The following is a 27737-nucleotide window of genomic DNA, read 5'->3' on the forward strand; positions in this document are numbered from 1 at the left end:
TTTTTTTATTGCGTAGTTTTCACCTCTCTACATGCTTTTTTTCTTCCCAATGTGTGAAAAAACATTATCTATATCCTTACACAAATTTCGAGTTGGTTACTGCTATCTAGTAATCACTGTCATCAAATCATATCCTTGACCCTGGAATTTTTTCGAGTAAACAATAATTCATCTTATCATCTTAAGGAAATTTATAAATTGCTTCCTATTTTAAATATAGCATCAATCTACTTTTATACATGACAGGCCCTATAATGAAATTACTACTTTTATTTTCCTTCATTATTTCAGTATGGTCGATAGATGTACCTTTAAGTGTCCCAGGATTTGGAAATATACTTGGTAAAACTGGAAAGAGCTACCTCAAGGATGAAACCTTTTACTCGTTCAGAGGGATTAGGTATGCCAAAGCACCAACGAGTGAAACACGGTTTTTGGTAGGTTATGCTTTAATTTTTTTCGGATGTTTGATATAGCATTACGAATAAAGCTGCACACAAACTCAAACCATGGGGAGGGCTATTTTTTTTTTGGGGGGGGGGGGCAATATATGAATTTAAGATAAGAATATAATTACACTAGCTTTTGCAGGAAAGGTGTGAAAGTCCTATCTTAATCTTCCGTACACATTTTCCTTATTTCTGTTCGCCTTAAGTTTGAATCGGTTGTTCATTGTTCTTTTATTCGTTTTAAGCTTATTTATTTCATTTGTTCTAATTTCTGCTTGTTTTAAGTTTGAATTTTCTTATGACTTTATTTTTGCTCACATAGGTTCTAATGTCGCTCTATATTTTCTTTGAAAACCTTTTTAGATAATTTTTTTAATTTAACACTTAAAAACATTAGGCTTCAAATTTTAAGTCAAATGACCTCAGCCCTAATATCCTATGACCACTGGCTGGATGCCAAAACCGTGAAGAAAATAAGTATGGACCTATCCATGAGCCGTCCTAGCCGAGTGGTTAGCGCGCTTGACTTAAAATCCCTTGTCCTCGAGGAAGAGGATTCCAGTTCTGATATCGCTGGCTATGTGGCTCAGAATGGGGGTCAGTGGCGGGATTCAGTAAGCCCAGCCAGAGTCGACCCAACTCTAAATAGGTGCCTGAAAAAATGTGGGGAACGTAAACAGGAAGGGCGTGCAAAATCACAGGATGGCTGCTCCCCCTCCATTGCATTTCTTGGCTGAAGGGCCATGAAACGGAGATCCACCTCGCCGGTAGGGACTGTCAAGTCTAATTCCGTATTCTTCAACCTTTTTTATCCACAAGATCCTTTTTCAGGCAAAGAAATCCTCCTTTTAGGGCTGCTTTGGTTATTTATAAAAATTAACCTGGGTAAACATGAAAATTCTAAATAAATTATCTGGTATCCAGAATTTCATGGGGTTATTTTTGCCATAACTGCAACCTCTTTTGAGGGTACCAATTTGTATACCTTATGGTAGAAATTTGTTACAATGTTTCTATACTTCACAAATATTTCATGTTTGAAGCTAAAATAATAAATAAATCGTTCTTGGTTACATATTGTTTTTAAACATTTTTTTTATTTTCATACATGATGGACGAGAATGAATATTCTACCTCATTTTACTTACTTAATACCTTAATAGCTTGGATTAGCATGCACTTGGTAATTTTATTGCTGTTGCCATTCTTAATTACCACGAATTATCATCCCTTTGTTAAACATCCAGCGTTCATCCTATTTTTTTTTGGATTTGCTCATTTTTCTCAAGTTTTATTTTGCCGTATTACAATAATTTACTGTATATTAAAGTAATCTAAAAAATTTAATCCAAGGGGATTAATTCTAATTTTGCATTTTCAGTTGTAGCATGAAAGCTCTTGATGGAATCATAATCTTGCATTATAAAAATTCTCAAAGAAAAAAAAATATTAAATACCAATTAAATAATGTGCAATATTTCAAAAGTCAATTTGAATAGCTCTATACTATCATTACTTAAACTGATTCCAAATTCCCAAAAACGAGCAAACACACACAAAAAAAAACAACTTCCAACAAAGTAAATATGATTAGTTTGCCAAACATGAGTAGCTCTCTTGTTGCCAATTTGTGTAGCTCTAAACAATGATTTACAGGCGCAAATTGTAAATGCTCATAAAATAAGAAAGCATAAGTTACCAAAAAGGTTTACCGGTTACAAGTTTATCAGTTTACGAAACAAGAAATTGACCTCTTGGTTAGCCTCTTGTTAAGTCTAAGGTTTGCGAAACAAGAGGTTAGTCAAAACAATTTGACTAACCATATATTATGATTTACAGGAACACTTTCTATAGAAACACAGACACACTTGCTATAGAAACACAAAAACACAATCCATATTCTCAAAAATATGAGCAACAAAAGATGAGAAAAAACTCGAGCAGAAGAAAAAACGAGGATATGTCCAGCCAGTGAAAAAGTAAAACGCAGTGCAAATATTTTGGCCGAGACCTCTACTTAGCCGTTCTCAGCGCAAAGATAGAAAAATAATTAGAAAATATACAAAAAACACATTAAAATAAATAAAACCAAACCGTAAAAAACAACGACTAAAATGAAGTTATACCTTTCCATGTAACTTTGAAAGGGTAACCGAAAAAAGTCTAATACCTTTTTAAAAGCCAATCGCTTATCAAGTTGATTATACCCCCCTCACCCCCCAAAAAAGTATTTTTCTAAATTTAGAGTGAGGCTGGCAAAAATTCCATTGTAGGGCATATGCCACCAGACTTGACGCCACCGAATATGCTCCATAATATAAGTAAACACAAAAAAATCTGCTATCTTCTTCCAGTAGAGATCCTTACAAATTGTTATTGTATCATTCCATAGGATAGATCCTTGATAATATTCTTTTAAAACTACTATAACCAAGGCATCACTTTTCTGTCGAGCTCCAAGTTCTTTCTTTTTCATAAAACTAAGAGAATTAACTGCGATGCTTGTAGTTTGGTGGCCAAAATGACTTTATACTATGATTTGCTGAAACACATTCAACCCACTCCAAAATATAAATCAGCTTAAAGAAATACCTGCCACTTTTTTCCTGGAGAGATTCTTCCAAATTTCTCTAGAGGTGATCCGCAAACTGGCGAACTCAAAGCTCTTTATTTTTCCTAAAATTCAGAGCATTGATTGAGATACTAGTAGCTTAATAACCAAAATGACTGTATACAATGATTTGCTGCAAAATATAAGTCAGAGCGAGGAAATTCCTGCCACCTTTTTTCCGCAGAGTTTCTTGCAATATTGTAAGTATAGTAATGGTACCATTACTATGTATCTTTCTAAAATGGTATCTTTCTAAGTCGCGAAAAATAGCTAAAAGAAAAATCGCTAAAGAGCGAAAAATACCATTACTATCTTTTTCCCACAGAGTTTCTTGCAATATTGTGAGTATATCTTTCTAAAGATAAGCTTCGATTTGGCTACTTCATAGACCTTTATTTTCGCAAAAATCAGAGGATAGATTAAGATACTAGTAGTTTAATGACAAAATGGCTCTATACTGTAATTTCCTGAAACACATTCCACCCACTCCAAGATATAAGTCAAAGCAAAAAACCTACAATCTTTTTCTGCACAGGCTCTTGCAAAATTATAAGTCTATTTGCCAACAGGTGCACACTAATCTGGTGGGCGCAAAATTTCTTATTTTTCTTAAAATGCAGAGAATTGACTGAGATGCTGGTCGTTTAATGAGCAAAATGACTCTATAGACTATTATGATTTGCAGTATTATAATCGTGTCTTCCACGGTATTCTAGAGCCTGGACGATATTCTAGACAAACTCCAAGAATTAAGGCCCATTTTATTACTGAGGCTTCATTTTTTCTTTTTTAGCATTAGAGAACTACCTAAGATAGTCATAATTAGAACAAGAAAGAAATCTTTAATGATCCAAACAATGGTAAATAAAACGCAAACATCTGGATTTCCCAAATTCTACTTATAAATACAAACTAAATTCATAAGGCTATAATTATACAATTAAAAAACAGTTTTTATGATGGAAATAAAGAACGAAATTGTAGAATATGTCTGTTTTTTATACACATATCAAACTTAAATAATTGAACTAATGCCATATCGGTACGTAATAAGGCCTAAAATATTAACAATGAAAAAAAACTATTGAGAACTAATACATTGTAAACCCAAAAAATCATTCAAATTTTTCCTTCTGGAAGTAAGATTAGTACAATAAGTTTTACCAATTCGGCAATCCACGCTATTTAATAATTTTTTATTGGCTAAGTTTTCAACTTTTTTGATTGTTGGTTTTGTGAATTTAATTGAAATGGCTATTATCGTTGGTATTCCCTGTCTAAGTTTTGTTAAGCAATTTTTCTACTTTCTCTCGTTTTAATATATCAACGAGATGACGATTTTACTAGCACTATCAAACAGTTCGTGGTAACGAACTGTAGTAAGGAGCGACCCGGCTCAATAGTAAACGAAACTCTAAAAATCGGATGCTTAAAGATTTCGATGCTTAAAGATACATCAAAAGAATCGGATTTTTAAGCTGATTTTAAATATATAAGTTTCATCAAATTTAGTCTTTGTCATCAAAAGTTAAGAGCCAGAGAAAATTTATCTTATTTTGGAAAATAGGGGGAAACACCCCCTAAAAGTGATAGAATCTTAACAAAAATCACATCATCATATTCAGCGTATTAGAGAACCATATAGCAAAAAATTCGAGCTCCTATCTAAAAAATGTGGAATTTCGTATTTTTTGCCAGAAGACAAATCACAGGTGCGTGTTTATTTGTTTGTTTTCTTGTTGTTTTTTTCCCAGGGATCATCGTATCGACCAAGTGGTCCTAGAATGTCGCAAGAGGGTTCATTCTAATGGAAATGAAAAGTTCTAGTGCCCTTTTTAAGTGACCGAAAAATTGTAGGGCACTTAGGCCCCCTCCTACGCTCATTTTCTCCCCAAAGTCAACGGATTAAAATTTTGAGATAGCTATTTTGTTCCGTATAGTCGAAAACCATAATAACTATGTCTTTGGGGATGACTTACTCCCCCACAGTCCCTGGGGGCGGGGCTGCAAGTTACAAACTTTGACCAGTGTTTACATAAGTAATGGTTATTGGGAAGTGTACTGATGTTTTTAGGGGGGATTCTTTTGGTTTGGAGGGTTGAGGGGAGGGGGCTATGTGGGAGGATCTTTCCTTGAAGGAATATGTCATGGGGAAGAGAAACTCAATGAAAAGGGCACAGGATTTTCTAGCATCACTATAAAAAAAACAATGAAAAAATAAACATGAAAAAGTTTATTCAGTTGAAAGTAAGGAGTAGCATTAAAACTTAAAACGAACAGAGATTGTTAAGCATATGGGGGTTCTAAAATTACTTTAGCATAAAGAGCGAGGTATTTAGGAGGAGATAAATACATCGCTCTTTATGCTAAAGTATTTTTAGCAATTTCAACTACTTATTCTACGGCCTTTCTGATTCAGGGGTCATTCTCAAAGAATTGGGACAAAACTTAAGATCTAGTATAAAGAGCGAGGTATTAACGAGGGGACAAACCCCCTCATATACATAATAAAACATAAGAATATAAAAGTTTGTTACGTAAGTTAATTCTTAAGTTACGCATATTTTTTACTAATAAAAACGTTTCCTTAAAAATTAAAAGTTCTAGTCGCCTTTTTAAGTAACCGAAAAATTGGAGGGCAACTACACCTCCTTCCCTACCCCTTATTTCTCAAAATCGTTTGATCAAAATTAAGAGAAAGCCATTTAGCCAAAAAAAGAATTAGTATGCAAATTTCATTTTAATAATTTATGTGCGGAGAGCCAAAATCAAATATGCATTTATTCAAAAACGTTCAGAACTTGAATGAAAAAAACTAGTTTTATTTAACTGAAAGTAAGGAGCGACATTACAACTTAAACCGAACAGAAATTACTCCGTATATGAAATGGGTTTTCCCCTCCGCAATCCCTCGGTCTTTAAGCTAAAGTTTGACTCTTTGCCACAATTCTAATTTTTAAAACAATTGAAAACTTTAGCGTAAAGAGCGAGAGATTGCGGAGGGGAAAACCCATTTCATATACGGAGTAATTTCTGTTCGTTTTAAGTTTTAATGTCGCTCCTTACTTTCAGTTAAAAAAACTTTTTTTTTTATTTAATATAGATAAGATTCAGTTGAATCCATCTACAGAAATGAATTCTTGATATTTGATGTTCAGTAAAAAAAAAGAAAAAACCTGTTAAAAGTTGGCTGAAAACTGAAAAAAATGAAAAAAAACAAGTTTTTTTAAATGAAAATAAGGAGCAGCATTAAAACTTAAAACGAGCAGAAATTACTTCGTATATGAAAGGGGCTGCTTCCTCATCAAAGTCATGCTCTTTACGCTAAAGTTTGACTCTTTCTCTCAACTCTGCTTTTTAAAACAGTAAAAAACTTTAGCGTAAAGAGCGGAACATTGAGGAGGAAGAGCCCCTTTCATATACGGAGTAATTTCTGTTTGTTTTAAGTTTTAATGTTGCTCCTTACTTTCATTTAAAAAAACTTGTTTTTTCATTTAATTTCTGGACGTTTTTGAATTAATGTATGTTTTGATCTTGGCTCTCCGCAAATAAATGATTAAAACGAAATTTGCATATTAATCAATTGTAATTAATCGGAAGATTTTGAGAAAAAGGAGCGAGGGAGGAGGCCTAGTTGCCCTCCAATTTTTTGATTACTTAAAAAAGAAACTAGAACTTTTAATTTTTTACAAACGTTTTTATTGGTAAAAAATATACGTAACTTACGAATTAACGTTCAACGATGAACGTCAACATTCTCCAATTTTGGTCTTTCATGGTAACATCTATCTTATAAATGTTTTTACATTCAAGCCTCCTGTGCCCGCCGATCCCTTGCCTGATGGTGAAGTTTTTGATGCAAGAAAAAGTGGTCCTCAGTGCAATCAACTTGGAGTTGGCGAAGAAGATTGTTTACTTTTAAACGTTTATAGCCGTATGGTAAGGCAATTTTTACTTTTTCACTTTCCTGAAACGGTGTCTATAGGCACACTAATTACAATGATAACTGGTCAGTACTGACCACAATAATCGGCATACTGCATACTGGTCACTCCTTTAGCTTGTTTTTCAGGGGGAGTTTATTTACAGCTAACTAGGCCTGTTGTGGTAATAACAAAACCATATTATGTTGTGCTTTTCCCCAACTATCCGAATCACAACGCGTCTGGTGTTAAACATTAGACCATGAATTTATCCAATTTACCAGATCATGATTTTAGCCTATTTGATAAGCCCTTCCAGATCCGGTAGCTCAAGAAAATCTATTGGTTTTGAAAGAGATAGAAGATTAGATCAATATGTTGCATTGACAAGATGGACCATTATAGAGCAGGAGCCTTATGATCTGCTGCAGCCATTTAGTCAGCCAAGCATGGACATTAACGCCATGAGTCACGCAGGTCATTTAAATGGTTTTTCCTAAAGTTAGCCTCTGGTTCTTGGGCTGCTGATTTGTCATACCTAAAATAGCGGGTAGACGATTGCTAATTTCAAAACCAAAAGTAATCAAAAGTTGGGATAGCAGCTTGTTGATTCCCGTACCCTAGAAAAATCATTAATCAAAATAGATGACTTGATACTATGGCCATATGAGGTCAAGGAGCCATGGATGCCTTCTAGAAAAAAAAAATATTGATTTAGTCTATATTTTTCATTTCTGAGGTTGTGTATCAAGAAAAAATTGATGTAGTTTTGTTCATCTAATTGTATTAATTTCTGTTTCACCCTGGTAATGGTGGAGCATAAAATGATAAAGTGGTACATGGAGGTGTACCACTGGAGGTACACCTCTTGTATACATGGAGGTGCTATCATCGCACCCACATTTTCTTTAATGATTCTCCTCTGCACTAAATTTAACTACCGGCATCCTGGATTTTAAATACCTTTAAATTTCTTGGGTACCCAAATTAGCAAGCTGTTAATTTGATAAGTGATAAACTAGAAAGATTCTAATTTAGTAATTGCTAAATTCGTAACCTTGGCAAAGTAAATACAAAAAGGTTATTTTTCGAAATGGAACATTTTATTCTGTTTCATTTTTTTATGAAAGCGACAAAGCAAGGTAGTTTAGAAGGGGAGGGTCAATTACCCTTCTCCACTATCAAAAACTGGCAATCTGTATAAGAAATGAATTTGACCAAATTTAATTTTAAGAAGACAACTAGAAAGGGGATAGAAAAATAAAGTCAATGAAAAAAAGAGAACTATTTCCAGGATAGGAAATTTCATATTATACGGAAACCAAGGCGAAAAACGACAATTTTAACAATGAAAGCATAAACAACTCTTCAGCTGAAATTATAATTTAATACGTCTAAAACGCTAACTAAACATAAGAGTTAAAAATATTTGCTTTGTGTTACTTGTAGTGATATTGGACCGCCTCTTGTCCTTGAGGGCTCATATTCAAAATTCGTTGCTTACTTTTCTTATATTGTTCTTTTACCTTTATCTTAAATTCTACTTGGTAATTTCTTTCTTATCTGGTTCTTCGATTATTTATGGCATTAAACTCGGATAGATCTTCTAGAAAAATTAGTTCGCTCATGAAGGTGAAAAATGGCAATTTAGAAGAAAAAGCAAATAGTAATAATAAAGTCCTAAGGTAGAATTTAAATTCAAATACGCATCCAGCAAAACGTTTAAACAGCTGGTCTAGCGGAACTTGAGTTGTAATAGACCTCCCTCCTGCCCCTAGACTGCGTGTTCGATATCCCTTCTGCACATCTTTACCTTCTCTTTTGTCATTTATTTTACAATCTTATTTTTTTCTCCTTTTGTTCTTTAATTTTCATGGTTTTTTTCATCATGTTTTCCTTCTTGTTTAGTTGTTTATAATTTTATGGAAAGGAATTATCGATGACAGTGCAAGAAAAACCAGTACTCTTACTATGCAAAACAAACTGAGTAGTTTAGTAGTAAAAAAAAGAATATTTCTTGAACTTAAATCAAAATTTGAAATACACCTCAAACACAACCTACTCGTTATTAATCGTTTAAATGGTGGGCTTGGGCTCTATTCTTTTATTTACGTTTTTTGGTTCTTCCTCGTTTTTTCTTCTTATTCAGGTGAATTCAGTTAATTTTTATTTACACCCAAATAAGCCATTCACCTAAATTGCAAATGAAAGTTACGAACTGAAACCTATCCCAATCTAAATATGCCAGTTGTAATTTTTATACATGGCAGTAGGCTACTATTTTATCGGCAAATAAGTTCATTTGTTTGATTATTTTATGGACAGAAATTACTGAAAAAACTGCGAAAAAAGGGCGTTTTTTCATAATAGTAAAAGAAACTGAACTTTAAAATTGCTAAAAGATTAGTATTCTTTTGGTAGCATGTGAATTTGAAATACACCTCATTTACTTCCTAATCATTGATAAACATTTAAGCTGAACTTTTAAACATTTGAAGACAGTTAGAATCTATGTTCGACGCCTTTTGTTCTTGGTCTACATATTTGATACCTTCGATTTATTACTTTGTCTGGTCCTTTATTTTTTCCCTTTTTATTCCACTTATTCAGTTGTTATTCCACTTTTTTTATTCCATTAGTGTTTTTATTTGCCAAATGAGACTCTGCCTGTTGTGGGTTTTGTCCACGGAGGAGCTTGCTCTATTGGCTTAACATATTCTTTATTCTATTTTCCTTCACTCTATTTACCTCCTTTATTTCTTTATTCTATTTATTCCTTATTCTCTATTTTAATTCTCCATTGTTTCATTTGATTCAGGTCAGTTCGATGTTTATGCATTTGATTCAGGTAGTTCCACTTATTTAGTTTTTTAATTGCATTTATTATAATTCGTCTTTTTTTGTATTATTCGTATTTTTAGTTGCCAAATGAAACTCTGCCAGTTGTGGTTTTTGTCCACGGAGGAGCTTGCTCTATTGGCTTAACATATTCTTTATTCTATTTTCCTTTACTATTTATATTCCCTTTATTTTTTTTATTCTATTTACTCCTTATTCTCTATTTTTATATTCCATCGTTTCATTTGATTCAGGTCAGGTTCATATGTATTCATTTGACTCAGGTAGTTCCACTTATTCAGTTGCTGTTCATTCGTATTTTTAGTTGCCAAATGAAACTCATCCCAGTCCAAATCTACCAGTTATGGTTTTCATCCATGGCGGTGCTTTTTTTATCGGCCAAACTTACATTTATACTCCGTATGCATTTATGGACACTGAAGTAGTACTTGTCACTATACAGTACAGACTAGGGCCATTAGGTGAGTTGCCTGTAGGCTATTTACGGTTTGGTAAGCTATTATTATGACATTTAATAATAATGAATGCTCTAAGCAGCACTTCTAAAAGCACACAACTTCCTCTGAACTGATTAAAGCAAACATGAATTTTAATTCGGATGAATCTACATTTCTGGCCCTTGGGCAGAAAGGGGGTGAAGATGAAAATTGCCGTTAAATTGTTCCTGGCTTTCTTCCACTCGTACTATTGACCGATGTTTTCCAAGTTAAATGATTTTTACCAACATATACAAATATAACAGGATACGTCACTTACTTTTTTAAAGTGCTTTGTTCAAACTACATTATATTACTGCTACATACTGCATACATACTACATACTACGTACTGCATTGCTCTACTGCATCTATCTATATATATATAAATAAGTTGTCTGTGGATGTGTCTGTCTGTCGGGTGACGTCATGTTTGTGCGTTGACTGACGTCATGAAGTTAGTTGTCATTTTTGTTATGACGGTGACGTCATTAAAGATATTTAAGACATGCGTTCACGTAGAAATCCATTAATGTTTAACTTTAAAATGACTGATGAACTTACAATGGCAACAGCCGAGGAAGATGCTCAAAGAGTCTATGCCAAAAAACTTGCTGCTGATAGAGAAAGTAAGAAAAGAAAGCGTGCCGAGGAATCAAAAGAACAACAAGGAAACAGGCTTGAGGCTGATAGAGAAAGTAAGAAAAGAAAGCGTGCCGAGGAATCAAAAGAACAGCAAGGAAACAGGCTTGAGGCTGATAGAGAAAGAAAGAACAGAAAGCGTGCCGAGGAACTACCAGAGCAACGCGAAAGCAGACTTGCTGCTAAAAGAGAAAGTGAAAAAAGAAGGCGTGCCGAGGAACTACCAGAGCAACATGAAACCAGACTTGCTGCTAAAAGAGAAAGTGAAAAAAGAAGGCGTGCTGAGGAATCACAAGAACAGCAAGAAATCTGGCTTGCTGCTGATAGAGAAAGTAAGAAAACAAAGCTTGCCGAGGAATCAGAGCAACCTGAAAGTTATCGCCTGGCATTCAGGTACAGTCCAGTCGATGATTATAGCTTGAGTAGATTTTTTCAAATCGGGACAATGTCTAAAATTTGTCCCTATTACAAGGCCTTGAAATTCAATGGTGAAACAATGGGAATGTGTTGCGCCTCAGGAAAAGTTAAACTTCCTCTATTGGCTGCACCACCAGAGCCATTGAAGACTTTCCTTACTGGAACTACGTCAGAATCAAAGCGTTTTTTGTCAAAAATCAGAAAATACAACTCGTGTTTCCAAATGACGTCGTTTGGAGCCCAAATCGAAAATCCAGATCAATTTATGTCTACTTTCAAAGTAAAAGGGCAAATTTATCATAGAGCAGGGTCCCTTCTACCATTCTCAGGCGAGAATCATAAATTTTTACAATTGTACTTCATCAGTGATAGAAATTCTGAATTGAATGCACGTTGCGAAATTTCTCCCAACGTTGAAAGGACAATCGTTTCCCAATTGCAACATCTTTTCAACGAAAATAATAATTTAGTGCGTCTGTTCAAAACAGCCATCGATTTGATGCCTACTGATATGCATAAAATTGTTATTTCCGCTGACAAAACGCCTCCTGGCAAACATGTGCATAGATACAATGCTCCAACTGTCGACGAAGTGGCAATCGTTATGGTCGGTGATCAGTTTTTACCTCGAGATATTATTCTTCATAAGCGAAACGCTCAGTTGTTAAGAATTGCTGAAACTCATCGATGCTACGATGCCCTACAATATCCTATCATTTTTTGGGATGGAGCCGACGGCTATCACTTTAATATTAAATTGATGAATCCAGCCACTAACAAAGAAATGAATAAGAAATGCAGTGCAATGCATTATTATTCCTATAGACTAATGATTCGGCAGGATGAAGAAAATTATCTTTTAAAATGCCGTCAATTGTTTCACCAATTCGTCGTTGATATGTATGCTAAAATTGAATCAGAACGTTTGCTATATATCCGCCTGAATCAGACCAAGCTCCGCTCTGAACAATACATTCATTTGCGAGATGCAGTTATAAATGACGGTAATACCACAAACGTTGGAAGATTAACAATTTTACCTTCGTCATATGCTGGCAGTCCCTGTCATATGCATGAATATGCTCAAGATGCTACTGCGTATGTTCGTCTCTATGGTCGTCCAGATTTATTTATTACATTTACATGTAATCAATCTTGGGACGAGATACTGCAGCTTTTACTTCAAGGACAATCGGCGGTTCATAGACATGACATTACGGCCCGTGTCTTCCGGGAAAAGTTGAAATCACTGATAAACTACATAATAAATTTAGAAGTGTTTGGGTCAGTGCGATGCCGGATGTACTCAGTGGAATTGCAAAAACGAGGTTTGCCACACGCACATATACTAATCTGGTTACATAAAAAAATTATTGGCGAATTCTTTCATTTCCGATACATGAACGTAGTCCAGCTGTTGTTCACTTAGCGGTACATTTCCAGAATGGTCAACGTGTTTATTTCTCGGAAACCAACGTGCAACAAAGAACCCTGAATCCACCGGATACAAAGTTAACCGGTTTCTTTTCGCTTTGCAAAAATTATTCTTTTGCAAAAAAACTGCTGTATACTGAAGTGCCTTCGTATTACACGTGGAATACTAAAAATAAAGTATTTGAACGTCGAAAACAGGGTAAGTCAGTCGACGGCCAACCTACCATCTTCAAAGATACCACGATAGGAAGACTCTACACCGTTCACCCCAATCAACATGAATGCTTCTTTCTACGCCTGCTTTTGGTGAATGTACCCGGTCCGACATCCTTTGAGTATTTGAGAACTGTAAACGGTACTATACATGACACTTACCGTAGTGCATGCCAAGCTCTGAATTTATTGGAGAATGACCAACACTGGGATAACTGCATCAATGACGCGTGCAAAACGTCAACTCCAAGTCAAATTCGTGCACTGTTTGGCATCATTTTAACAACTTGCTCTCCATCAGCTCCTACAGAGCTATGGGAAAAATATAAGTCAAAAATGTCCGAAGATATACTCCATCGAAAACAGTTAGAGACGTATGATATGACTTTTGATTTTACATCAGAAATTTATAACTACACTTTAGTTATTATAGAAGATTTGTGCGTACGTATGGCAAACAAACCTCTTCAGGATTTGGGAATGCCTTCACCTAACCGCATCGCTACTGTTTCGACATGTGTAGAATTGGATCGTGAACAAAGTTACAGTACAAGTGATCTATTGTCGTATGTACAAAATAACATTTCCAAGTTAACGTCGGAACAAAAAGACATTTATGATACGATAATGCATTGTGTCGATAACAACGTTGGAGAAATTTTCTTTTTGGATGCGCCAGGAGGTACTGGTAAAACGATTGTGATAAAACTGATTCTGGCATCAATTTTATTTGGGATGAGTGCACAATGGCACACAAAAAATCGCTCGAGGCTCTGGATCAATGCTTGAAAGATTTGCGAGGGAAGTCGAAACCCCTTGGCAGCACATTAATATTGCTTGCGGGAGATTTCAGGCAAACATTACCTATAATACCTAGATCAACTCCTGCAGACGAAATGAATTCTTGCCTGAAAAATTCTACCTGCTGATTTCTGTAATTTAGTGACGTCCAAAAATGAATTGATTGAAAAAGTATTTCCGAATATTCTAAACAATTATAAAAATAATAAATGGCTAAGTGAAAGAGCGATTCTCGCACCCAAAAATATAGACGTCCACGAAATCAACAATATTGTTTTGACCAAGATTCGAGACCAGGTAGTCCTTTACAAGTCAGTCGACACAGTTTTGGAACCAAATGAAGCAGATTATCCATCTGAATTTTTAAATTCCGTGGATCTTTCAGGGTTTCCACCACACGTGCTACAACTAAAAATAGGCGTACCAATAATACTTTTAAGAAATATCAACCCACCAAAGCTTTGCAATGGCACGCGACTTGCCGTAAAAAAAAACAATGGAAAACCTAATAGAGGCCACAATCTTGACAGGGCCTATTGATGGTGAGGCTGTTCTTATTCCTCGCATTCCCATGATTCCAACGGATCTGCCTTTTCAATTTAAAAGATTGCAATTCCCAATTCGATTAGCATTTGCAATCACCATTAACAAAGCTCAAGGTCAATCATTAGAAAAATGTGGTATAGATCTTAATACTGATTGTTTTTCCCATGGACAATTGTACGTTGCATGTTCGAGGGTCGGTAAACCTGACAATCTATTTATATGCAGCGACAATTGGACAGCGAAGAATGTAGTATATTCGCAAGTTTTACGCAGTTAATTTGTATTGTATCTATCTATCTATCTATCTATACAAAAACGAGTTGTGTGTATGCATGTTTGTTTGTTTGTAAAAAGAGCGTTTGCATATGACGTCATTATTAGTGCATACGGCTTTGTGTATGCACGGACAATGGGAATGCCAAGAATGTTGTATACTCGCAATTTTTACGTAGTTTGAAACACATATATAAATCTATCTATATTCACAGATGGGACACAGGGACACAACTACAATGGCGCGTAACTAATATGGCGTGTAACGACTTACGCGCTTGGGGGGGCTTGGAGGGGCGCGAAGCGCCCCACCAACTAGGTGTTGGTGTAACTACCAACAGCTAGTTACTTATATTACTGATACTATAAAGGTTTTTATTTGTCAAAACACTAGCAAAAAGACAGCTTTTTAAACCTCACTAACATAAAGAATGGTAAAAAAAACAAAAAAGGTAAAAACAAACTAAAAAGAAAATAATAAAAAAAACTAAAAAAGCTAAAAAACTAAAAAACTAAAAAAGAAAAAAAAACTAAAAAAAGGTAAAAAATAAAAAAAAACTAAAAAGAAAAAAAAACTAAAAACTAATAAAAAAACTAAAAAACTATAAAACTAAAAACTGAAAAAGAAAAAAAAACTAAAAAAAGGAAAAAACTGAAAAATAAAGGAGAAAAAGAAAACTAAAAACCGGGACACAGGGAATATAAATGACGACCGGGACGCCATAGCATAAAGAAAGGAAACGATCAAAAATGAGGTTTTTAAAAAGGGGTTTTTTCTTCGGCATTTTCCTTGATTATATTATTTTGTTTGCGCTGAAAAAGAGCGACGGTTACTCTCTCGAAATATTCGCTTTCTGTTTTTCTTCTTTATTTTCGTTTGGTCTTTAAAAACCTCATTTTCGATCGTTTACTTTCTTTATGTTACAAGCAAAGACAACAAAAAGAGAAATAACATCACCACTTAATCAAGATTACTGAAAAGACAACATGAAAATAGGTTGATTGTTTAATATATAATGATATTCCTTCATGGAAGACTTAGCAATTTTGGATTAATTAACATAGGAAAAGAAAAAATCTTTAGAATGAAAACTGAAAAGCTAAGGTGTTCTTAATTTCAACTAAATATGCAATACTATTAATTTATTACATGCTACATTTCAAAACTACATTACTATCTACTACGTTATTACTTTATCAAATTACTGAAATTGCTATATTCCTAACGTTTTTATTTGTCAAAATATAAACAACAACAACAAAGTGAGAAATGAAATCATAATACAGCAATGATTACTGAAAAGAAGTAATGAAAGTAGACTGATTATTTAATATATAATGATATTTATTCCTGGAAAATTCAGTAATTTGAATTTATTAACGTCAAAAAAGAGAAATGTTTAAAATGAAAACTATATAAATAAACAGTTCTGGATTTCAACTAAACAATGTGACATTCTATTACTTTTTTACGTACTATATTGCAATACTACTACATTAATATATACTACACTATTACTTTATCATACTACTTAAATTAAAATGTTTAAAATTTTTTTTTTCGAAACATGAACAACAACAACCACAAAAAGAAGTAAATTCAAAATATAGCCAAGATTACTGAAAAGAACTAATGAAAGTAAACTGGTGGTTTAATATATAATGATTCTCATTCCTGGAAGTCTCATTAATTCTGAATTTATTAATGTTACTAAAGAGGAATTGTTTACAATTCCATATTTTGTTTTCAGTATGCTAGTGGGCTTCAGTGTGCTCAGTGTTCGCTTTTATGGCTATTCTGTCATATATCAAGCATCTGATAACACTGTTCAGAGCCCTAAATAAGGTAACATTTCCATAAAACCCCTTTTATTTTATGTACTTTGTTGTAAGAACGTCTTCAAGAGGGAGAATCACGTTAAACTTTGAAAGAAATAGACCCTCCCCCTGTCCTGAAAAAAATCTCGCCACCTAAACAATTCAAGAATTTAGCTAAAAAAAACAATTGCTAGTACTACTACTACTAACAACTCATCGGAGCACCAAGCGGTGCTCCTCCTCTTCCACCCCAACCTATTCAAAGCCCCTCCCAATAAAGCCCCTTCCCAGAAAGTTCCAATTTCCATTAAAACCTTTCTTACAACCTCCCCCCCCACCCCGTTCGGGGACGGCCTACTTTTTATTTCTTCCTAGATGGTTGGCAGAAAAGGACGGTCTTTAGCAATTTGTCAGGTTTCATCCGTAGAACGTGTCTTAGCCATCTAAACCTTTCTCAATATATCCCTTAAAATTGGGATCGACCCACAGTTTTGAATAGGTTAGAGTTTTAAAGTCAATTAAGAATAAAGACAAAAATGAAAAGAGATGACAAAGTTTGTTATGAAATCTTATCTCGCCATGATAGACAGGACATATTTTCTACGTATACGATAGTCTTGTAGTTATGTCGAGTTAGTGTTTATCAATTAATCTTTAGTAAACAACAGAAAACTGTAAATATAGCCACTTTTTTAAATCTTTATTTTGGTATCAAAATGTTTAAATTAGATTTGACATGGGCATTTCGACATGGCTGCCCAATTTAATCTATGCAAATATGGAAAGGATTTAACAAACATTTTTCGACATAAATTTTCCAAAATTGTGCAACGCAATTTAGTAAAAAGTTTTTGCTGTACAAAATCAATTTGTTTTTAACATTTTTAACTCATTCAAAATTAGAATTATTTAAAGAAACTACTGGGGTACCAAACCACCTGAGGCCATCAGGCTACACATGCTCCTTCTCCACCCTAATCTGTTCAAAAAAAACATTTTAACCCCTTCCATGTCTTTCAAATCCTTTGTTATGACCACTTACCTATTTGGGGACAACCTACCTTTTGTCTGGTCTCAGATGGATGGGGAAAAAGCACAATGCTTGAAATATTAAAAATTATAAAGACACAATTTCTTCTTATTGAAAATAAATACATTTACACGTGCGTAGAAGGTCAATTGGAAAGAGGGTCCTGATTAAAATACGTCCAGAGGAGGCCCAAATAAATTCCTTCTTAGAAAGAGTTTTCCTTCAAAATAGAATTTCCCTCGCTTATTCCAGGTACATCTTCTACCCTGAAAGTTGGACCAATTGATAGACATAATTATAATTTAATTATATATTCTCTTTTTTTCAAGATTTGAAATATTCATTACAATTTTAACCCAAATTCTTTTATTTAGACTCGCATAATCGGCAATACGCCAAAACATTAATAACATACAACAATAACTGATACACAGAGACAAAAAACAAGGAAAGGAAAAATTTTTAAGTTTTAAAATTTATACATCCAAGCTCTCAGGAAAGGTGATGGGAGAACTAGGAATCCAATGGGGAAGTAAAACTCTCTTTGACTTAGATTATGCTGATGGTCTATGTATCCCAGGTGTGAGCAAAATGAATGAACCTTTAGAGTTCATAGAGTTCAGGACTAAGTCACTAACCGTTGAAATAAGTGAAGATGAAATTGAAATAAGTTGATATAAGATGAGTTAGAAATAAGTGAAAATGAAAATTGGAATCCGTTCATGCCTCAGAATTGAAAGATTTTTAAAAGTGATAAAGAAACTTTGTCCATATCTTGCTTGTCATGGTACAATAAAGTCCTGATTTTTTTCTGGAATGACAGTTTTAGTCTATTGGGATGGTTCTATAAAAAGTATAAAGTTTTGACTAGATTGATGCATATTATTCTTTATGGTTGATTGTGTATGGCTATGCTGTTTGACCTATGTAATTGGATGGATGAGTAGGGTTAAGACCTCATTCAATTACTGATCTATATTAAGTACTAAAGTAGGAAAACAGTCTTCCTTTCTCCTTCTGTCTTTCTTTTTAGGTTTATATGTTTTTTGTTTTTTTTTATGGTGTATGTTTATTTGTGTGTTTAATCTGTTGCATTGGTATTTTTTTTTTCATTATAAAATTGTATTTTGAAAAGATGTGTATAAATCTTGACTGGAAATCAAGGGATGATTTTGACTTGTCCTTGAGCCAGGGTGCTCATATATATATATATATATATATATATATATATATATATATATATATATATATATATATATATATATATATATATATATATATATATATATATATATATATATATATATATATATATATATATATATATATATATATATATATATATATATATATATATATATATAGTTACGCGCCCTCAAGCCCCCCAGCGCGCGTAAGTCGTTACGCGCCATATTAGTTTCGTGCCATTGTAGTTGTTATATATATATATATATATATATATATATATATATATATATATATATATATATATATATATATATATATATATATATATATACATATATATATATATATATATATATATATATATATATATATATATATATATATATATATATATATATATATATATATATATATATATATATATATATATATATATATATATATATATATATATATATATATATATATATATATATTTAACTACGTAAAACTTACGAATATACAACATTCTTCGCTGTCCCATTGTCTCTGCATATAAATAGATTGTCAGGTGTACCGACTCTTGAACATGCAACATATAATTGTCCATGGGAAAAACAATCCGTATTCAGATCTATACTTCATTATTCTAATGATTGCCCTTGAGCTTTGTTGATGATGATTGCTAATCGAACATTTCCTGTGTCCCTGTCTTCATTTATATATCCCTCTGTGCCCTCCGGCGTCCCCGTTGTAGTTTTGTCCCTGTGTCCCAGTCGTCATTTATATTCCCTGTGTCCTGGTCGTCATTTGTGTCCCGGTGTCCCAGTTCATTTATATTCCCTGTGTCCCGGTGTCCTGGTCGTCATTTGTGTCCCTGTGTCCCGGTCTGTAATTTCTCTTTGAACATTCCCTGTGTCCCGGTCGTTATTTATGTATCACCCCTGTGCCCCCGGCGTCCCCGTTGTAGTTGTGTCCCTGTGTCCCGGTCGCCATTAATATTCCCTGTGTCCCGGTCGTTTTTTGTGTCCTGGTGTCCCAGTCTGTAATTTCTCTTTGAGTGTCCCGGTCGTCATTTATATTCCCTGTGTCCCAGTCGTTATTTGTGTCCCGGTCTGTAATTTCATCAGTTGACAAACATGACATCAGTCGACAAACAACTTCATGACGACATACAGCTCAATCCTTATAATGACGTCAGTCGACAAACATTATGTCAGTCGACACACAATTATGAAGTCAGTACACAGACAAACAACTTATTTATATATATATAGATAGATAGGTAAATGCATTTACATGTGCATAGAAGGCCAATTAAAAAGCGGGTCCTGATGAAAATTCGTCTAGAGGAGGCCCAAATAAATTCTTTCTTAGAAAGTGTTTTCTTTCAAAATGATATTTCCCCCGCTTATTCCAGGTATACCTTCTACCCTGAAGGTTGGACCAATTGATAGATATAATTATAATTTAATCATATATTCTTTTTTTCAAGATTTAAAATATTCTTTACAATTGTAACCCAAATTCTTTTATTTAAACTCACATAATCGGCAACACGCCGAAACATTGATAACATACAACAATAACTAATACACAAAGACAAAAAACAAGGAATGTATAAATTTTTAAGTTTAAAAATTTATACATCCAAGCTCTTAGGAGAAGTGTTGGGAGGACTGGGAATCCAATGGGGAAGTAAAACTCTCTTAAAATTAGATTATGCTGATGGTCTATGCATCCGAGGTGAAAGTTTGAGCAAAATGAATGAACTTTTGGATCTCATAGATTTCAAGACTAAGTCGCTAATCGTAGAAGTAAGTGAAGATGAAAAGGTGACGTTTGGTACTGAAAATTCGAATCCGTTCATACTTCAGAATTGAAAGATTTTGAAAAGTGATAAAGAAACTTTGTCCATATCTTGCTTGTCATGGTACAATAAAGTTCTGATTATTTTCTGGAATGACAATTATAGTCTAAAAAGTATATTATTCTTTATGGTTGATTGTGTATGGCTATGCTGTTTGACCTATGTAATTGGATGGATGAGTAGGGTTAAGGCCTCATTCAAGTACTGATCTATATTAATTATTAAAGTAGGATAACAGTCTTCCTTTCTTCTTCTATCTTTCTGTTTTGTTTATGTTTTTTTATGGTATGTGTTTATTTCTGTGTTTGTGCTGTTGCATTGGTATTTTTTTCCCTTATAACATTGTATGTTGAAAAGACATGTGTAATTCTTGACTGAGAATAAACTTGTAACTTGTTACTTGTAACTTGTTACTTACTTAAACTTGTAACTTGTTACTTACTTGTTACTTAGTTTACAAGTTACTTGTAAACTTGTAACTTGTTACTTGTAACTTACTTAAACTTGTAACTTGTAACATTTAACTTGTCCTTGAGCCAGGGTCCACAATGTGTAAAATATATTCGTGTATTATTGTTTGTATCAGATAGATCAATCAAAAGTTATTCTACCAAGATAGTTTTCAATTCTTTTTCAATGTATTTCTTCTTCATTCATTGAGTTTCTTCATTCTTCTTCTCCATTGAGTTTCTTCAATTCTTGCTTCTGCTTTGTGCAAAAAGGTTTCTTCTAGCAAGAATACAGGTAAGCTCTTTTTGGTAGTTAACGTAGGACAAAAGTCTAGAAGTAGGTAAGATATACACTAAGCTCCATGACCTTTTTTATAGAATTGGTTCTTAGATAGAATAGTTCATAGAACAGTAAAACATCCAAAAAGCATTTTTATTCACACGGGTTCGATATTTTCGCCATCTACTAATACAAATCGTTTGGCTTTATTTGAGTTTTTCAGTTTATTCTCAGCTTTTGTGGCTGACCAGGGTTAGAATATTAGGAGCTGCAGTGACGACAGATAGAATAGTTCATGGAAAAAATAAAACATCCAAAACACATTTTTGTTCACACGGGCTCGATATTTTCGCCATTTACTATTACAAATCGTTTGGCTTTATTTGAGTTTTCATTTCATTCTTGATGTTTGTGACTGAACAGGGTTATAATATTGGGAACTGCAGTGATGACAGGTAGAATAGTTGATAGAAAAAATAAAACCTCAAAAAGCATTTTTTTTTCACACGGTTCGATATCTTTGCCATCTACTCTTACAAATCGTTTTGCTTTGTTTGAGCTTTTCATTTCCTTCTCGGCGTTTGTGACTGACCAGGGTTAGAATATTGGGAGTTGCAGTGATGACAGTGGTCAAGTATGGTTAAGAAGTAAAGCTGCGCCGAAAAACAGAGGAGAATATGCTAGACGTTTTCCAGATAAATTGCTTACGGATTACTTCAGGTACCCAACTGACTGATCCTATCTCAAGCAATAATATGTATGAAAAATGAGGTTCAATTCTGCTTTCTAGGGTTATAATGAGAGAAAGGCTTGGTGGCTAGCACTCGTTTTGGGGATAAACGATGAAAGATTGCAAAAGACCTTCCTTGCAAGCGAACCATCCAGGGCCAAACCAAAAGCAGGTCATCCTGAATGGGCTAGGAGGATGTCGTAAAGAACGACTTCAATGAAATCACCACTTCTTGAGAGGATGTGAAGAGGAGGGATTTAAATAGATTGGGATAGAGGAAGAGCATGGGTAGCCCCGTTAGACTTAAGTGGTTTAGTGAGTGAGTGGGAGTGAGTTGTTATTAGTTGAGTTTTTGAATGAGACAGAGGAATGGTAAAACAGTATTTAAGGAACCCCCGAAGACCAATAGTTCTCTTATTCTTACTGAAATTGAAAGTAGCCATTTGCTAATTTACCAGCAGCAATATTAGATAGTTGGCAAGGAGCATGGGAATAACATTTTAAACCCGGAAATTGTGCGTTTTTTTGCTGCAAATCAGTAGTCCTTAATTATAAGGATAATTTTGGGATCAGTAGTGAGCTCCTTAAAGCATGTTAAAATAGTCTTTTCTTCCAAAACTTCTTTTATGAGATACAGTGTTTTGGAAATTTCGATGGGCTACAACTCACTGCTGTTGGCCACATCAGAAAACAATCGGATAAAATCATGACTGGTTGCAATATTGAACAGAGTTCAGATTTGGATAAAATAAGCTAAGATATGACTCAGCGCAAAAACAAGAGTGAATCAAGCTGCCCTTGGTCTTCCCCACCCCCAACAGTTTAGTAAGAAGAGTGACATGTGGTTCAATATTGGTAGCTGGATTGATTATGATGATGAAATAATGACCGAGATAAAACTCAGAATTGCTCAGTCAACCCGATAATCGAATAAAGCCCATTTGGAGGAGGAGAAAATATTCTTTGAGACTGAGGCTACGTCCCTTCAATAGCAATGTCCTCCCCACACTACACTACTCTAGTAAGTGCTGGAAAATGAATTAACAGCTCAAAAAGAGAATATTTGCTTTGGAAAATATGTGCCTAATGAAAATTTGAAATATAAGCTGGCAGTAGAGAGTTAGTAACCCTCAAATTCGCTATAGAACTGATCAGCCTCTCATATTTGCTGTTCTAAGGAAGAAGATGTGGAAATATTTAGGACATGTACTCTGCATGAAAGAAAACTGCCTTCCTCGGACAGCTTATGACTGGAAGCTCAGGCAACAGAAGAAGACGAGGTCGTCCAAAGAACATTTTGCTGTGAACTTTTGACCGAGATTTGAGGATAGCTGAGACTTCGTTAGTACCTGAATGGGAAGATGTCCGTGCTGCAGCATCGCTTTGGGGCGAGTGAAGAGGCTTTGTCGACACCCTATGCGCCACTAATGGCGCCGAAGGAATGGAGGTCTAAGGCAAGGTAATGTTTAGTTTTTGCGGGTCGGCAGCTTTCTTGTTTCGTTTTTTTTTAACATTCGTTATTTCTTAATCCAACCATAATTATTCTTTTTCTAGGATTTTTGTCACTTGACGTCGCTGACATGCCTGGAAACGCTGGCATCTACGACATGATAGAGAGTCTGCGATGGGTTCAAAAGCATATTGCTAGTTTTGGCGGTAATCCTGATGATGTAACCATCTTTGGAGAGAGCGCTGGTGGGGCCAGCGTAGGACTCCTTCTTCTTTGCCAGCAAGCAAGAGGTAAACAGCTAAAGATTAAACTGTCAAGTGGGAGAGAAGGGAAATTATCCGGAGGAGTTTTTCCCCGGGCTGGAATTGTCTAAAGAATATTTCCGTAGGGGGTTATTTTCCGCTCGAGAAATTCTTCATGAGGGAGTTTTCCGTGGGATAAATTCTCAAGGATCTATTTTCTGCGGGAGTAAATTTTTACTAAGGGGGGGGGGTTCGAGAGGAGAATTTCCACGAGGGAGATTTCTGGTATGATTTGAAAAACAAGTAGAAATCGTTTTTTTTAAACGAAAGTTTGCTAAGAAAATTTTTTAGCCATAATCAATAAATTTTTCTTGGGGAACCTTCAGCAAGAATGGACTATTCTAAGGGGAATTTTCCTGGCGAGGGTTGTATTTTATATGGGAGGAATTTCTCATGGAGGGATTTTTCGTAGGGGAGAAGGAATTTTTTATTGAGTGAGAGCCAGATTTCTTGGTATTATCTAAATAATGTTCAGAAATTAAACAAGAAAAAAGTTTTTTTTTTTTCAACTAAAAATAAGGAACAACAAAACTTAAAACGAACAGAAATGATTATGTATATGAGGGGGTTGTCCCCTCCTCAGTGCCTTGCTCTTTACGCTGAAGTTTTACTTTTCGTCCCAAATCTCTAAGAACGACGCTTGAAACGCAATTAATTAAATCTAATTAAGTGTAATTAAATATTAGTTAAATTGAAGTAAGCTTAATAAAAAATACTTAGTTTTTAAATACTAAAAACTGTAGCGTGATGAGCTAGGTCTTGAGTCGGAGGTCTTGATGTTGTTCCTCATTTTCAGTTGAAAAAAATTGTTTTTTTATTTAATTACCGTAAAAATGCGCTTGCGTATCGTTATAAACATTGTATTTTCTTCAGTTTTGGATACTATTAGCACAAGTCGCTCTTTACTTACGACCCACTGAGTCTCTCTTTACTTAAAGCTAGTTATGGTGAATCCTCTTATACAATAATAACACTAATACGGTTCACTCGTGGCACTCGTGCCACGAGCATGTGAATATGTGACACTCGTGGGGTAATAGAGATAAAACAAAGGAACTAAGATAGGCTCCAGTCCAGTTTGCGGCAATAGCTACAATCATGTAAAGAGCAACCCTTAGCCTACACTAACCGAAGGTATAAAGACCCGCTCTTTAATAAATCTTAAAATTAAAAAAAAATTCCCTTTGCAATTTATTTAGGAATACTAACTATTATCGATTTTAAGTTTAGAAGTGAAAAGAATTGAATAAAAAAAATAAAGGGATATTTTTGGAAAAGAGTTCTGAGACCCTTGAAAACGGCGATGGTTAAAAAAAAATGTCTTATGATAATCATAATGATAAAACACTCTCAACTAGAGCTTTCAGTCCTCCATGTCGAAAACTGAAGAACATCACATTTTAGTTTAGGCAGCATTGATACGACCTTTTTTTTTAATAAAAGAAACAAACAAAAGTGTGGTATGAAAAAATTGGGACACAACTAAATATAAACTTTTTTCTTGCATTCACCCGGAGGTTACGGCTGGTTCCGTAACCTCCCGGAGTTTCACTGGTCCCGGAGGTTGACCCGGAGACTAGACGGCTGCCATCAAAGCTTTTGATTTTCATCTTTTATAGCTCTCTGTATAGAAATCTAGGGTAAATACAAGGTACGAGCCAAAGAGGATATGTAACTCATAAGCACAGGCAAAAAACAAGAGATACCCCTCTCTATATGCCCTATATTAATATGATAAAAAAACAGTTGAGTCTTCGGATGCCTTTAGGCTACTTTTGATAACATTCTTCCTTGCTAGAAGCCTGATATACCGAGGATAGACGAGCACAAGCACCAGATTGATTGGTATCATTAAATTATTTCAGTTAGACGTCTGTAATACTTACTTTTTATTTGTGCTCATAAGAATGGAAACTGCCAATAGTGTTGACAAAAAACATCAATACTATCTAACTTTTGGTGTCTCTTTGCACTTTAACAACCTTTCTAGTTGTTTTTCTGTCAGAACCTGGTATAAGACACGTTTTATGCACTGGTATTTAACAATTAAATTAAATTGTCGTATAATTTGGCAAACCATTCAATTCGACAAAGTAAAAGTGAAAAGAGGTAATACATTTGCTCTGTCTTTTAACTATTTGGCTAATATGTAAAAAAATTACTTGCAGACATACTAAATTCAATGCTGATTATTCTAGTTTGGCTAGCATCAATTTTGGTTTTCATCTGTTTTCCAAAATCACGAGGAAACCCTCAGGTAGTAAATTTGAAGATTTGTCTTGCTTAATTTAAGACAAGATGGGTGCATCCACCATCCAAAAATTTCTGGGTCTCCCAAAAATTTCTCCAAAATTACCGCGGGCTCTTGGACATATGCCCAAAAATTAACGTCAATTGGCTGTTTTCTTTTTGGGCTACCGTTGATGAACATTTTTTTCTTGAAGATTTTGTGAGCCAATTTTTTTGGGGGGAATATCGGCAAAATAAGGAAAAATTCGAGATAGCAAGAGCACTGGAAGAGGAAAACGAAATTCGGAAGGGAAGAAAGTATCCCCTTTTGCTCTTCCGGAAAGTGGAAGATGAAAGGGAAATTTGGAAGGGAAGAGATTATCCCTTTTGCTCCCCCGGAAAGTGGAAGAGGAAAGGGAAATTTGAACGGGAAGAGAGTATCTCCTTTTACTCTTCTGGAAAGTGGAAGAGGAAAGGGAAATTTGAACGGGAAGAGAGTATCTCCTTTTACTCTTCTGAAAAGTGGAAGAGGAAAGGGAAATTGGGAAGGGAATAGAGCATCCCCTTTTGCTCTTCTGGAAAGGGAAAGAGGAACGGGAAATTCAGAAGCAAAGAGAGTATCCCCTTTTGCTCTTCCGGAAATTGGAATAGGAAGGGAAAAATCACAAGGGAAGAGAGTGTCCTCTTTTGCTCTTCCGGAAAGTGGAAGAGGAAAGGAAAATTAAAAAGGGAAGAGAGCATCCCCTTTTGCTCTTCTGGAAAGTGGAAGAGGAGAGGGAAATTCGGAAGGGAAGAGTATCCACTTTTACTCTTCTGAAAAGTGGAAGAGGAAAGGGAAATTCGGAAGGGGAGAGAGCATCCCCTTTTGCTCTTCCGGGAAGTGGAAGAGGAAAGGGAAATTTGGAAGGGAAGAAAGTATTCCCTTTTGCTCTTCTGGAAAGTGGAAGAGGAAAGGGAAATTCAGAAATGAAGAGAGTATCCCCTTTTGCTCCTCCGGAAAGTGGAAGAGGAAAGGGAAATTCGGGGAAAAATCAAATAATTTGAGAATAGCACAAACAGTGGAAGAACAAGACAGGATTCGGAAGGAAAGAGAGAATTCCTTTTTCTTCTTCCGGAAAACAGAAGAGGACAATGGAATTCAGGGAAGAGATAGCACAAGCACTGGTGGCGATTCTTCTTTTAGTTTCCTGCTATTGTAAAAATCATCACTTAAAATCTTGGTCATGTTGACCCTTGACAAAATACAAGCCACAAAAATTAGATATTTATATCTAGTCATACTAATTATTCTCTTATTTACAGGTCTATTCAGAAATGCTATTGCCCAAAGTGGCTCCGCCCTACTAGACTGGGCATATGATCCGGATCCCGTTACTGATACACTGATCATTGCTGAGCGTGTCAATTGCACTTCTGAGCTACCAGATGAAATAATTCGCTGCTTAAGAAATGTAGATGCAGATGCTCTCACATTGGCGTATCTACAATATGCGGTAAAGCATAATCTTATAGCAATAAAAAAAGCTTAATGCTTATTAGAGAGTTTTTTTTTTTTTAACACACTTTGAGATATTTTTCTTTGAGCATACTTGAGCTTGTCAATAGTTTCTAACGGCTTTTTAATCTCATCAATAGTTTATATACTTAAAGTACATAACGTTATAACTGTAATATACAAAAATAACGATTGTTGAAAATATATAAAAAATATGGAAAACAAAGTTATCAAATTTTTAGGCAAAAAATGTATTAAATAGTACAGCACATTT

The 27737-nt window shown here is 34.7% G+C and overlaps 1 protein-coding gene across 1 annotated transcript in view; it reads left to right on the plus strand.

Moving 5' to 3' along the window:
* The first annotated feature begins 215 nt into the window (after nt 1-215).
* Nucleotides 216-27737, plus strand: part of LOC136037306 (carboxylesterase 4A-like) — a 52434-nt gene continuing 24912 nt past the window's right edge. Inside the window, exons 1-5 of the mRNA XM_065719957.1 lie at nt 216-437; nt 6874-6999; nt 10147-10303; nt 23542-23727; nt 27271-27461. Coding sequence (XP_065576029.1) covers nt 240-437; nt 6874-6999; nt 10147-10303; nt 23542-23727; nt 27271-27461 — 858 coding nt within the window. The 5' untranslated portion in view covers nt 216-239. The remainder of the gene's footprint in view (nt 438-6873; nt 7000-10146; nt 10304-23541; nt 23728-27270; nt 27462-27737) is intronic.

The sequence above is a fragment of the Artemia franciscana genome, chromosome 16 (genome assembly GCF_032884065.1).
Source record: "Artemia franciscana chromosome 16, ASM3288406v1, whole genome shotgun sequence".
Classification (NCBI taxonomy): Eukaryota; Metazoa; Arthropoda; class Branchiopoda; order Anostraca; family Artemiidae; genus Artemia; species Artemia franciscana.